At 39.8% G+C, this 15426-nt stretch overlaps 1 protein-coding gene across 2 annotated transcripts in view; it reads right to left on the bottom strand.

The window, feature by feature from the left end:
* SEMA3A (semaphorin 3A) overlaps positions 1-15426 on the bottom strand; it is a 591215-nt gene that overhangs the window by 44041 nt on the left and 531748 nt on the right. For both annotated transcript variants that reach the window (XM_043552476.1, XM_027823329.3), the window contains 4 exons: positions 3600-3742; positions 2320-2434; positions 2139-2208; positions 588-732 (listed from right to left, as the gene is read on the bottom strand). In XM_043552476.1, coding sequence (XP_043408411.1) covers positions 588-732; positions 2139-2208; positions 2320-2434; positions 3600-3742 — 473 coding nt within the window. The remainder of the gene's footprint in view (positions 1-587; positions 733-2138; positions 2209-2319; positions 2435-3599; positions 3743-15426) is intronic.

Genomic DNA, 15426 nt, shown 5'->3' with positions numbered 1-15426 from the left:
CCCTGATATGTACAACCCAAACCTTTTCCTCTAACACATTCTACCGGAGAAAAGGCAGATGAATAGGCAAAGCTCAGCAGCATTTCTGGGACCTGACAATGACCGGGGTGGATGGGAAGTCATAAATAGTGGTTTCATAGACACCATAGTGACAGAGGCATTAGAAAGAGACAGGAAAGTAGAATAACAGTTAAAAAATCCCTTTTGGAATTGGAAATTATTCCAGTGCCTTCCCCGTCCACTGCAGAAATGGTTACCTTAGAACTCTAAAGAAGTGCAATTTATGAAAGGAAAGCTGCATTATTCCTTAACTACTCTACAAATACTCAACAAAATCCTGCATCCCTGCTCCAGTCAAACATCTCCTGAAGTCGATATGGTTTTTGTCTGACTGAGGTTTACAGGATTAGGCTCATTGACAAGCCAGCTGCACTTTGCAAATCGAGGCAGCGAATTCTGGATTTGCAGCAACAGCTAGTTTGCTCTTACATTAGCCTGCCTTTCCCACTTGTTCAGCTTCTTTTGTGTTATAAGTTCAAGTACAATGGAATGAGTGAAACCAGTATCAGATTTCCCAGTGCACTTACAGTTCCTGGCCGCGGATATGGTACACGTCCTTGGTAAGGCACCCATTGATAGTTGGGACCATCTCTGTGAGCATATGGACCAAGGAACACCCTCCTTACATCTGTCATGCTGTACATACACACTGCTGACCCCTTGAAGATGTTGCTAAAAATGGGGTAGGGAAAGAAAAATAAGTCAGTTTCTTTAAATTATTTGTCAATTTAATCACAGGAGAATGGTGGGATTAAAGGCTCTTTAATTAATTACATGCATTGATTTTCCAAACTCTGAAATGCTGTCTAAGCGAACCCAAACATGTTCCTTAGAAAGTTCAGTTTAACTGATACAAATCTCTCAGATGTTTTTCTAAACAGAATGGCTGCTGGCTGCTACTTAAAATTTATTGTTTATATACGCCTAGATCCAATTTCAATGGGACTTTTCTTCGAGTAGGTATTACTCTATATGAGTAATACTTAGGATGGTCGAATCTGGCTCTTAATAGATAATAAGTGTTTTCAGTTTTCCATCCCTGATCTTGAAACTGAACTGCTTCATAAAGAAGGCAGGGTGAAAAATCTATTTGTAATAGCTGTTATTCTGCAAATGCAATTTATTGGTATAAATATGAAATAAAAAGGTCTCATGTGTTTTTCATAGTGGTGACCTTCATGCAAAAGGGTCTGTTACCCATTACTCATCCTGTAGCCAACTAATCACTTTATATACCCTTGCTAATAGTCAGCAAATTTGTTTTAGTTTTGCCCTTTCTCTCTCTCCCTCACTTCCCCCTTTTGACAACACACACTGAAACTGCACTGCTATGCATTTCCTTGGGGTTTCTACAAGGATAGTAGATTCCACATGAGCCTCATTCTTGTGGATTATGTGATGACTAGAAACTTACATTTAAAAACATATGCCTCCCTCCGTGGTTATAGGTGGCTTTTCCCTCAGATGCAAATTCAACAGTCCTTCATGAGACAAAAGCCTAGGGACAATTCCATCCCTGGTGTAAGCCCATTTGAGGGAAGTTCTATGGACTGTGTTATGCATGAGATCAGACTAGATGACCACAGTGATCTATTCTAGCCTTACAATCTATGAGCCTATGAAGCCAAAGGATTTACACCAAGGATGTACTGGACTCAGTTGAAGAGTGATGGAAAAAATCTTTGCTGTTTTTTCTTAAAAAGCTTATTGATTGTCCAGAAGTTTTCTAAAATTCTAAATTTTGATATTTAAAAAATGTGTTTTTTTAAAAATTTTCCTGCATTATTTTACCAGCTCTATTTGGCAAGGGATTTGACATTTCACCCTTCATCTTTAAAGCCAGTTTTTCAACAGGAAGAGGCTGAGAAACTGACACATTCTTTCAGACGTCTGTCAGGGCAATGATGTACATTGCTCATAAGAAAAGAAATTTAATTCATTACTTCTAACTTTCACTGCCTTCTAGCAGTTCAAAGGTTAAGAAAATGCCGTGTTTCTTAAGAACATTTTAACAAAGAGACTCTTTAAAGCAACCAGCCACACAAGTTTCCATACAAGTAAAATGATACATTCTGTACCTGGAAGTTGTAAACACTCCATAGACTATTGGATTTTTGAGGTCTTTTGAGTTCATTAGAAACACATCCTCTGTAACAAAAACAACAACAACAACAACAACAAAAAAGAAAATACATGGTCATTTCAGTAATGAAAATACCAGAAAATGATTCTGCATTCAAAGCCATTGTGGCTACTTACGTAGTTCATCAAAATGAGTATCAATGCCATTGGGCCCTGGCACAGAACAAATCAGGCGTGCTTTAAGGAAAGTTGTCCATTTATTAACAAGGCTTCTGTGTCCACCAAAGTCATTCTAACAGAAGAAGTACTATATGTTAATACATAATCATATTCCTGTTTGAAATGTTAAATATAACATCATAATCCCCAGTTTTACATATTGTCCTTTTTATTGTTTAGGAAATTATAAAATCTCCCTCATTTTTCAAATATACCAATACCTAATCAATTTCAATTTATCATGGTCATTGCTATGTACTTAATATCATTTTCAGAAGAACTTATTCCTAGAAAATCTTGAAATAGATTAAATTAGAAAGAAAGAAAGAAAGAAAGAAAGAAAGAAAGAAAGAAAGAAAGAAAGAAAGAAAGCAATTAGGCAGATTGACAGAGTATTTTGCTTCTGTTCAAGCTTACATGTGGCCAAGACTCAATAAAGTTTAAACAGCTCATTATTCTTTACCGAGTATCAACAAAGTAGCCCCACAAGTTGTACAAGATCAAAGTATAAAAGGTGTTAGGGTGGGAGAATCAGATGTTTAATAGCAGGGCTGGGAGTGGGAGCAGATCAAGGTCTCCGTAAGGGTGGGGCTATAATTTTCCAAGCTGCTATCTTGTTTTTCAGAGATGGTAAATTGGAGTCCTGCCTAAAGGAATAATGTGAAATTCTACTCTAAACATTATATTTACCAATTCATGGCGATCACTTAATTCACAGATATTTTCTCAAGGTCCCTCAGGAAAATATTGGATATTTGTTGGGATGGATGAACCCGTTTGAGACCCTTGCCACTGTTCATTTATAAAACTTAGCCTAAGCAATTATTTTCATTTTAATGTGCCTCTTCCTTTAGAAGTTCTACCCAGAATGGGAGCCTTGGATGTCAAAAATAACTCAAGAATGTCTACAGAACATCTGGTCCACCTGGAAGCAGGGAGTACCATGTTTCTTGCACAAGACTCTTTCTCTTAGCCACATTTTGAAAACTCAGGAGGTTCTGATAATTTTTGGATGATGCATTGTAAATTTGGGGTGCTACTCCAAACAGAACAGAACTGAATATTATCTCTCTTTGATGTTTTCCTTTGACTATTGGTCATTCTGGAAGACCTCGGAATCACTACATTGCCAGTGTTACCATAAACTAATGTACAGCCAAGAAAGAGTAGTTGCTAATATCACTTTTACAGCTTTAACTGAGGGCATTCATTCTCATAAAATTAAGTCACCATATTACCTTGCAGATCTGCCCTATTCTGGCATGGGTGGCTTTTCCAGAGTGCTCTCCATCAATTGCATTTTCACGGAAGAAGAAATAGATTTTGTCATCTTCTGGGTTATCACTTTCTGGTATTAGGTGGGCACTAACAAACCTAGGATCTGAGAAGAAAATGCCAATGTACATGTTACTACATAGCAAGTAAAATCTGTTGCCTCATTTACATGAAAGGATTCTTCCATTCTGACTTGCACACATGAACTAACCCTTTAATCAAATAAGCAAATTTTCAACTTTTCTTCCTGGTGCTCCCACCCAAAGGAAATCCCGATCACAACTTGTTTCTGCTCTTTGAATTTACTACTAAAACAACACACACACACACACACACACACATCCCCAACACTGCACACCAGCACACACCTATAGTTTATTTATCCAGTATATAGCAGCGCTTGCTATTCATACTCTGTAGTGATTCAGGAAAGCATATGGAGTAATATAATACATATGAAATTGCTCTATTAACTGTATTGTAACATTGCAGCACAGCTTCCTAATTCCATGCATGGATTGCTGAGAGTTTCTTTTACATTCAGTCTTGCCTACTTCTTATTGCCTTGTTTATTTTGACTTTCTATACAGCAGAAATGAAAACTGCTCAGGAAAGCTATGATAGAGGAAGAAGATGGTTTGTCCAGTAGCTAGGGAGTTTGGCTGAGAATTGGGAGAGCTGTGTTCACATCCCTGAACTACCATATACATCCTCTGTGACCTTAATCAAGTCACTTAATCTCTCTGTGTCTTAGTCCCCCATGTGTAAAATGTAAGGGTGCTGTGAAGATAAATACACTAAAGATTGGGAGGTTCTCAGCATCTGTAGTAATAGGAACTATAGACAGAACACTCAAGAATAGGTTAAAAATCATTCTATAAAACATTTTTGGATGAAAAATTTTGTTTGAAATTTTCCATTTTTTTAATTACTAAAAACAAAAACAAAACAATGTTTTGAAAACCATTTTTTTTTTGGTGTGGAAAAACAAAACCCTTTAGGTGGAAAAGATTTTTAAAATGAGTTTTTTTCATTTTTTAAGAAAAGTTTAATGAAAAATACCATTTTCTGACCAGCTCTATTGACATCATTATTCAGAGTACAAATTCCCCTTCCACACATATGTCTATATCTAGACAGTGATATTGTAGATATATAAAGCCTCAAGAGAGATTGATAAAAAAATAGAAGACAATGGGCAAAGAAATTAGGACATATACTCGGTGTAAATCAGCATAGATCCATTGACTTCAAGGAGGCTGTGCCAGTTTACACCAGAGGAAGATCTGGCCCAATAATCGCAAAAAGAAAAGGAGTACTTGTGGCACCTTAGAGACTAACCAATTTATTTGAGCATAAGCTTTCGTGAGCTACAGCTCACTTCATGCTCAAATAAACTGGTTAGTCTCTAAGGTGCCACAAGTACTCCTTTTCTTTTTGCGAATACAGACTAACACTGCTGTTACTCTGAAACCTGGCCCAATATTGCATTTTTCATTCAAGTATTTCCGTTGGCCTCTTTGACTAGGGAAAAGGAGGTAAATCAAAGAGAATTACCAAGCTGTTCTTCTTCCTACGGCATTTTACATCCTGCTGGGATAATTCAGTGTGAACTATATTTAACTATTGAAAGAGTCCTGTCCCTATGTCAGATTATAAGCTGTTCTAGCACCATATATTAAAATATCATTTTAACACATACCACCACATACTTAGGGAGGTAATGAGCCAGATTATGCTATGCTGATTTTCATCAACTGAGGATCTGGCTTATTAAAACCACTACTTTATTTACTAAGGATGCTCCTCAGTTTATATGCTAATTAACTATATACACTATGTGTGATGAGCACTGTGTCATCAACTAATATCACTTCTCTTATCAGCAGATGTTTGACTTTGCTTTTTGGTTGTAGACATGCAAGGTTGAAGAGTTTTCCATCTGATCTTGTATGGAGATGTCCACTTTGGTGCTAGATGATGACCCAGCAAAGAGAAAAATAAACTGAAGAATGTTGGTGCCAAAACTCCTCCCTGTCCAACATCACTGTGAATTTCAAAGCTGTCAGATTGATCACCATCACATTGGACTATAGCCTTCATGCTATTATGGAAGGATTGAATCAGACTGAGGAGGATTGGGAAGCAACCAGTTCTCTCTAGCAACTGAAAAAGATCCTTTCTGTTAACCAGGTCAAAAGCTTTTGTAAGATCTATGAAGGCCATGCGTAGAGGTTATCCTTATTCTTGACACTTTTTGGGGGGGGGGTGCTCCGGCGGCAATTTAAAGAGCCCGGGGCTCTAAAGAACCCACCTCTTCCAGTTGAGGCCCCACCCCCTTCTGGTTGGGGCCCCGCCCCGCCCCTCTGCTCAGGACTCTGGCGTACCGGTAAGTCCTTTAAGTTACTTTCACCCCTGAGCATACAAGTGCATGGTCTATATCACAGTCTCCACTGTGAAGATTGCAAGTATGGAGAGCACCCTTTAGGTGTTTTCTACAGATGACAATTACATCTAGTTGGTGCTAGTGTCCAGATCAGGAGTGTGTCTCCATGAGACCTTCCAGTGATGCATGTGTTGGTAATACACAGTTGTTGGTGGGTGAAGAGCTCCAGTAGTCTTTGACCATTGTTGTTAATTTTTCCCACTCCATGGTGGCCAGTGATTAGCAGCCACATCTCGTGATGTGAACTGACTTTAGCACTGAAGTCTCTCAGTAGACAGAGTTGCTTGCCTAGTGGTAGCTTGCTGATGACACAGCTGAGCTGCTGATAGAGCAAGTCCTTTTCTACAGAGGTGAAGAAAAGTGTTGGCACATATGTGCTAATGATGTTGGCAAATCCACCTGTGGTAGATATTCTTACTAATATGATACATTCTGATGTTGTAATGGGACATTCGACTAGAGATGTGAATGAATTTTTGACTGCAAAATCCACCCTGTCCTCAGAGAGGTCTTGTTTGCTTTCTCCATGCCAAAAGAAGAAACATTGCATCTTGCATAGAGAGCCTGTATGTTAATCCAGTCTCAGAGAGAGAGGCTATGTCAATGTCAAGCTTCTCCAGCTCTCTGTCAGTGATGGCAGTCTTCCTCCAGTAACCGACCTCCTCTAGGTTGTTTGACATACCAGTGCATGTTGTCCTCATATTCCAACAAGCAAGTTTGAAGAGGGAGACCATCATACCCAAATCTTTGGTGCATACACCTAAGCAGAAAAGAAATAAGGAGGCAGCGGTTGGGCTTAGGATCACAACCCCCCTCTTGGTGGTATTATCCAGGCCCAAAGGCTCAGAAGACCAAGATGTTTAGAAGCCAGCACAGCTGCAGGAGATGCTGGAAGGCAGAGCTGAATTGCAATGCCAACCATCTGACGCTTTCTCCACAGCGGGTTTAGTTCAGAGTTGTCTCCCCTAGTCTTTGCTCAACCAAGAGCTAACTGCAAGCCAGCAGTGACAGCTGGAATTACTCCTTTGTGGATATTATTTTTCATTCCAATGGGTATCTGGCACACCCCTCCCACCACTCAGTGGTGAGATTCCCAGTTTAAATGCTGAGCGCCCAACTTGTACGGAGTTACATGATACCAGTAGCAGCCATGCACACTTGACCTGATCTGAGGAAATTCACAACTTTGCAATGGCCTTGCCCTAGCTTGTGATGAACGTCTGGCCTGATGTCTGGAGCCTATTGCCCAACAACTCTTGGGGGCCTGACTTTGCCCAGACCCAGTCCTTTGGGGCCACGGTGATCCAGCCGGATATTTACCGTCACCCAATTTAGCACTCTCTGCAGCCCTGGATTGCAATTCTGTCTTTCTCTTCTTTCAGGAAAGGAGTGGAGATGATGCCTAAAAATCAGGCACTTCGTATACCCTGTTTTCCTACTAGTGCACTCATGCAGCAAAAGGAAGTATGTTCCCCAGCATATCTGTTCAGCTGTTGAGACTAGGGATAAAGCATCACCCTGAAAATTTTAGCTAGTTCACTAACTTATCTTATTACCAAGAGTTCCCCAGGGAGAGTTTAAGATAATTCAGGCAGCACTGACATACTTCATATGGTCAGCACAGACACATAAGGAAGCTGATGACATATAGAAGAGAGGCTATGCTGGAATGAGCTAAAAGAACTGCTGAATGGGAAGTGGAAGCAGGAGCCGAAAGCAGTAGTACCCATGATAGTGCTCTGCAGACTATTATCGATGGATATGACTACCTCAGATCGCCATATACAAATTACTGGAGTCTATGTGATCCCAAAACATGTCTACAACTATTAAGAAACACATGGTTCTTCTAATAATATAAGCAGTCACAACACCCTGTGTATCATATTCTTTTCCACATTCCAGGCCCAAAAAACACCTTCAGTGGAAAGGATTTAATCAAAGTCAAAATGTGTTTTAAAAAGACAACAAACATCAAAAGAACATGTCAGAAGTATATTTAAGCATGATCAAAGGGGAAAAGAAACCACAATGTTAACATGATAAACATTAATGGCAGAAACATTTCTCTGATCTCATAGCCAGTCCAAGCAGGTTAAAAATAGAAACGTTGATTTAAAACAATCAGTGTCAAGAAGCAAATAATTAAGCAATGCACTTCAACTTTTTTCAATCTCCTTTTCTCAAGTCTCTTGACACTGGGCTACTTCTCATATCCTAACTGACACCTTCTGCTAGCTCCAGTTTTGTATGGCCCTCTGGGATTACCAGTTCTTTAGCAATTTCATTGGCAGCAGCCCATTAAACTGTCCTTCATGAGAAATCTACCACTTTATGAAAAAGACACCTTGGTCCAGCTGCCTTTATGATTGATATGCCATTGTTTGCTTAGTTAAGTAATGGAAACATGTTTTGCTTGTCTCAGCACTTCAGGTTCAGATAATGCTAAAGAAAAATCAATCTTTATTTGCTCCTTCACAAGCATTATTCTTTAGCAATAACAACAAAAGAACAACAGCAAAAACAATAAAAGAAAGCAGATTGGATTCCCGAATGAATCGTATTAGCATTTTAATGATGATCCATAAAGGAAACGGCACCAAAATTGCCTTTAGATGTCAAGATGCACTAACTACGCTGAACAAACAGAAGTTGGGGTCATTCCTTCATAGAATCATAGAATCATAGAACTGGAAGGGACCTCGAGAGGTCATCTAGTCCAGTCCCCCGCACTCATGGCAGGACCAAGTATTATCTAGACCATCCCTGACAGGTGTTTGTCCAACCTTCTCTTAAAAATCTCCAATGATGGAGATTTGTCATTTCAAAGAAGAAAAAGGGCAGTTCTCACAGGAGGCATTCTGTAAGGAGGTTGAATCAGATGCCCCCATTACAGTAGATTTGTGGTCAGAATTACAAATTTCCCCAGTTCACAGCTAGAACATTCGAGGACACTGTAGGGAAATTTTACGTTCAGTAAAGTTGCAGTTGCTGTAATTTAATGAAAATTATTGAAGGGTGACTAGAATCCTGCGAAGAGATAACGAGATGAGGGAATCTTACATTAAAAATTTAACAATAACAAAACCAGACAGCAATTCAGACTTCATAAACACACAGTGCTTGTCTACAGAGACCCAGCATATACAAAAAAGCAGGAACTGTCTTCAGAAAATCTGAACTTGAAAATCATAGCTAGCTCTATTGCCTTCTCAGAGGAAGACTTATAGCCCCAGTCACAAATGTGCACTGCAAAGCTCCAAGTCCTCACTGCTTTCCGTAAGCTCACCAGGGGACAAAGCTTTTAACATGTGATGACAAGAGAGCTAACATGTCTTATGCTCTTGCACACTTTACAATATTTTACAAACCTCTTAATCTTTTAATGGTGTGCTTCTACATTTCTCTCATTTAATTCCTCACCTGTCAAACACCTTCTTTTGCCACTGACTCAGTCAAACTTTGGGCCTGATTCTCACTTACAGGTAAGCCCCTTTGTGACCCTAGGAGCACCTCAGTGCCAAATGAAAGAGGGTCCCCCATCCTGTAACTCAGGCCTGACACAATCATTGCCCCAATGCATTGTTGTCATAATATACATCTCAGAGGGGTCATCTGGGGTATCCTATGTAAACTGGTGACACATTGGTCCCAAAAATTATTGTGTGATGTAAGGACCCGTTGTGTACAAAGCATAGATGTGTGCTGAAATTGTGCGCTTTACATGTGCTTGGGAGACAATGCATAAACCTAGCCCACCCTAGAAAAAGGAATATGTATTTACTTGTCTGACCAACTTGCAGAATCCTAACAGTGGACAATGAAAGTACATTTATGTATAAGGTAAACAGAGCCACCAAGCTAAACAAGCAAGGGAGAAAATTGTTTAACAATCACGCCAGGGGACAGAATTTGCACCCGAAGAAGCCCTCCTGGCTCTTGAGGCACAGACAATAGACTTTGAGTAATACAAGGGGAGCAAAAAGGCATTTTAGTTATCCATCACTGAGTGGACAGAGGGTAAACCACTCTCTGAGCCTGTGAAAGTTGGATCCCCAATCTGGTGGGGTAGGGATGATGTGAACCAGTGGTAAGTAAGAAAACTACTTAGGCAAAGATCATAACTAGCTAAAATTAAGTTTTAGTCACTAGAAGGCATGTTTTATTTTATTGTTTGTAACCATACCTGTCTTTTTTTTCTTTGCTTAGTGTCACTTATTTCCTGTTAATAAACTTATTCTGGTTTTATTACAAAACCATCTGAGCGCTGTGTATTTAAGTGAAGTGTGAGCTTCTAGCTAACCTTACAGGCTGATGTGTGCCGTGTCTCTTTGGAGGCAATGAATTTAATAATTTCTATAAGCATCCCATGTGAGGGATTGGACACTGCAGGGAGACATCTGTGGGTAACTTGGGAACTGGGGTTCACTGGTTGTTGTCTGCAAGGAAAGGTTTAGATTGGCAGAGTCCTGAAGAGCTTTCTGGCAAGGCAGCTGAGTTGGTATGTCAGGGAACTGATACAGTTTAGCAACAGCAAAGCCCTTGCTCTTGCTAAGGCACAGGGTAACACAGGGGCTCACATTTCTGGATGTCCTGAGCATGACATCACCCCTTTTACAGCAGTCTGCTGACATAAAGTTTCCTCAGAGATGTTGAAAATGGCTCCCTGAGAATATCCCTTATACACGGGGACTCCTTGGCTGTTAAAAGATGGTGTAAGGCTGTTACACCAGTCCTGTTCCCAGCCCTTAGCCCAGGGGCTGTGTCAGGGCAGGGCCAGGGACAAAGAAAGAGTGTGGCTGAAGTGCAGTGTGTTCTGGCAATTCTTTGTTTTTCAAGGCCTGTAGAGGACCTTGGGAAGCTTAGAGCATAAGTAAAAGCGGCTGTGAGCCATCCATACTGTTTCTGTATTCATTCCATATCTGGTTGTGATATTTGCTGCTCTTGCAAGATAAGCAGAACTGGTTTTGGTCATTCATACTTTAATGGGAATCCTGCTCCTGGGAAAAATCAAGAGTTCTCAAGGTAATGGTATTTATGATTTGGTAAATAGCACTTTTGTCTCTGAATTATTACTAAATCAGTACTCCAGAATGATGTTACAGGACTATGGTTTTATAGGTAGTGTTTGTTGGATGTGAAATTAAACTAGGGTCTGATAAGAGATTAGAGATCTCATCATATTTTTTCAAAGTCTAATGATACTAGCCTTAGAGTCATAGCAAAATTATAATACTGGATCATGTGTGTTTAGTTTATCTAAATTCCCACTGCAATTTCAATTGCATATAATATTTTTCACTTTTTGGACTAAAACTTGTGTAATGTTGCTTTGTGCTGTTAAATACCGACACTGTTTCACTGTACAGGTGTCTGTATTTTGCTGGTCAGTGAAACAAAGTGCTTTGGGACATTTAAGGATGAAAGATGCTCTACATGATATTAAGCTCGCACCTTTTTCAACATTCCAATACAAGAAGGTAGCACAGGAAGAAGGAAACACCTAGCTGAGGATGCTAATGAACTCACAATGCTCTTCCACATCCAGTTTCTGTCCAGACCTCAATTCCACTGTCACACAATCGGCAACAAGGATCGAATCATAATGTGAAAGGATTTTCAATATTTTGGTTATTATCATCATCTAAGAGTAATTCTTATTATAAGAAACATTAAAACAAAGCTGTCTTCTTTATTCAAGCTCTTTAGAACTGCAGGTTGGGCATGGACAAAAAAACAAAGGCATGATTCTCAGAACTATCCTGACACTTAGACTTCTCCTGAAATAAAAACATCTCTGTACCTCAGGGTCTATGCTGATGGTTGTGGGTTATATAATTACATCTTTACTTCTGTGGAATCTAGTTTGCTTGCTGATTATAACTGCTCTCTGGATAAGACGGGAAAGACCAATTTTTCTCTCTCTCCATTTATACAAACTCCAAATTCCAAATGAACCAGAAGGGACGTTGTGGGCTCCAGCCCTGTGGACAGAATCTATTGGTTTAGGTGTGTGAAACTCATGCAGATTGAAACCAACCCCCCGAGGGGGCTGTCACATCTTGACAAAGACATGGCTCAACATCAGTTCAGATTAGTTGAACAGCACCATTTGTATTCTAAGTATAGCATTCACCGTAAGCAATCAGGAAATTAAAAAAGAAGAAAAGAAAAAATCAGCAACTGCAGATATAGTTTTCAGGAATGGAGAGAGATTTAGGCTTGGTTGTTATTTGTCCCACTACAACTGCTAAATGATATAAAGAGACCTTAGGATAAATGAGAGTCAGGCCCTAAGCATAAGGACGTGTCTGCATTGCCATCATGGGGGGTGGGGGGATTGCATCTTGCGTAGACATACCTGAGCTAGCTCTAACCTAGCTCAGGTTCTGCAGCAGAGAAGCTGTGGCAAAGTGCACTTCACTACAGAGTAGCCCCAAAAGTAACTACCAGGGTTCCAGGCAGGCTTGTACCTCCCACTCTGAAGCACACACTGCAGCAGCCTCACTGTTCTGGTACTTGAATTAGCTAGATTAAAACTAGCTCAAGTATGGCTACATGAGCTGCAGTCGCACCCTGTGCTTGTAATGCAGACATGCCCTTAGGCTTAGGGCCTGACTCTCGTTTACCCTAAGGTTCCTTTATACCACTCCTCCAGTGTAAAGAAGTCTTACAATGACAGTGAATTAAATGTATGCTCTCTTCAAGGCCACTTTCCACTGCCAAAGCAGTGAAAGTGGGCTTTAATGTCAATGAGAACCAGATCCATGGTGCCTCTACAGATGCTGTGGGGGAGCATGATGAGAGATAGCCCTTGTTACCCCTTTAAAATTTGTAACAAGCTCCCCGCAGTGCCACATAACTTAACTCTTTGCATATGAGTGTGTGGTGCTTCCCTCTAGTGCATGAGCAACAGAGAGGATGCAAGACCTGCTGATTCTGTGTTTGCGGTACAGCAGTACCCATAATCTCCCGGCACTGCCACTAGGGTGGAGCCGATCTTTCCCCTCCCCGATAATGTAGTTCTTAGTCTGAACATTTCTAACGAGTCATACTGTAGGCTGCATGGGAAGGAAAAAGAACAAAATGTTGAACTGTGAAATAATTATCAGTTTCTGAGGCCTTTGTTCTTAAAGAGACAACAATAATTTTGATTCTCTATAATGACTAATTATATGGTGAAGTAAAGTGAACACAAAAGTTCAGTCAAATTATAGCATAATTCACAAAGTAAATTAGATTTCCCACAAAACAAACCTTCTGATCTACCCATCCTATTTAATCTGAAAGAGGTGATTATTATCTCTTTAAAGAACAACCACCAAAATTTATGGGATGTCATTAGCACCTCTTTTCTGTGACTGCCTATATCTGAAGGTGTTATATTTCTATCACCACTGTGTTAATTTTAAGATGATTGAGTTATTCCTAAAGTCCAGCAGCCAGGAGACTGATATCCTCCAAAAAAATCTATATTATCTTAAAGTTTGTAGCCCACGTATGATGGGGATTTGGAGAGGAAAATGATATGGATCAGGCATTAATAGCATGGCTGATGGAGGATGCATGCTACCTAGGGAGGCTGTGGGATCTCCACCACTGGAGGTTTTTAAGATCAGGTTAGACAAGCAGCTATCAAGGATGGTCTAGATAACACTTAGGGGGTTGGATTAGCTGACCTACCGAGGTCCCTGCGAGTCCTGTATTTCTCTGAGTCTCTGAAGCTGTGAGCTGATCAGCAGTGCAGAGGGCTCTGCATGGTGATCTCAGCCCCACCATATCTCCTGAGATCTAGGCATTTAGGATCCCCTAGCCAATTTTACAGGGAACACAAACTCCTCACTGGCAGGACAAATTTTCCACTCATGTTGTTTCCTGTCCCCTGTGTATATTTTTCCTGCATAGTGGACAATATGGCCCTTATCTCTTGGGTCTCAGTTCATTCATTTGCAAAATAGGAAGAATAATATTTATCTACTGCACCTTACAGGGGTGTTGTCAGGCTTAATCCATTAATGCCAGTGAACTGACTAGAAGGTGCTACATATATATACAAAAAGAACTGGATTGAGCCCATCAACTCATTTTTTAGGGAATGTTCATCAGATGATGATCACCAGACTAGTCCCATTTCAAAGTAGTGATCCAGCAGACAAAGAGTCCTGTAGAGATTCACTAACCTTTCTAATCCTTGCATAATAATTTAATTCCTTTGCCAAGTCCTTCTGATGTAGCCACAAAGCTGAGGTCATTTTGTCAGACTATGTAAAATGGTTTTGTTATTATAATTAACTTTTACAGCCAATGTACAAGAACTTGACACAAAATCCATTAAGGCAAGTTTAATAAATGAAGGCAGTAGAGACTGAAATAAGCACTGGGTGAATGACAGTTTTTAACTAATCTCTCAATTTAGTGAAATAATGCAAAATCCAGCAGGGCATTTCAACAACACTTGGGAGTGGAGACACAAATCCTTATTGCTACTTTTGATATTCAGTGTGATAACATCAATTATGACGACCTCATTTAGTAGTCACGTGGACATAATACGTAATTCCAAATTAATTTAGCATCAATCAGCAGAAAAAAAAAGAATTACCAGCAGTTATAGCTGAATGGAAATAAGTTACAGGTTTATCACTGATATGGTATATTAACACTGTCGATACCAAAAAAAAAAAGAGGTGGGGGGGCAAATATTGGTGTACGCTGTGATTACAATCATGGATTCCCTAGAGATGGAAAAGACCTACTCGGTTACCTAGTCCATCTCCCTGTTAACAGAGGATTGTTCATCATCAATTAGACTTTAAGAGTCAAATCTTGCTCATTGTAGTCACAGAAAACATGTACTTCCATGTCTGCATACAGAGGTTTAGAAAGCTTTGAGGCATAATTACTGTAACTCCAGATTATAAAAAGTTTCTGGGAATATTCTCAAGCTGTTGTCAGAAAGGGAGGTTCACCTGTATTTTAATGTTATTTTTTAGTGGGTATGGCGGGGTGCTTACAAGCACATATGAATATTTGAGGAGCTTAAACACCAAAGAGAGAAGAATTATTTAGTCAGTGACAAAGGATAAGGGTATGACTTTTTTAAAAAGTGAAAACTCAGGAAAAAATATTCTCGCAGTAAGATGTATTAAGCTGTGGAACAGTCTCTCAGGAGAAGTTTCCACCAACAAGATTCTGGTAATTATGTCAAAAAACATAACTGAGCTATTCATATTGTATATCACAGGACTGGGTAGCAATAATACCAATCCCTATACACAAGCCAGTGAGAATCACTCATAATTCACAGTGCAGCTCTCTGTTGCATAGTCTATACTCATTCCATG

This window comes from Chelonia mydas, chromosome 1 (genome assembly GCF_015237465.2).
Source record: "Chelonia mydas isolate rCheMyd1 chromosome 1, rCheMyd1.pri.v2, whole genome shotgun sequence".
Taxonomy (NCBI): Eukaryota; Metazoa; Chordata; order Testudines; family Cheloniidae; genus Chelonia; species Chelonia mydas.
The sequence above is the reverse complement of the archived record's forward strand: the minus strand, read 5'-3'. Positions and strand labels throughout refer to the sequence as shown.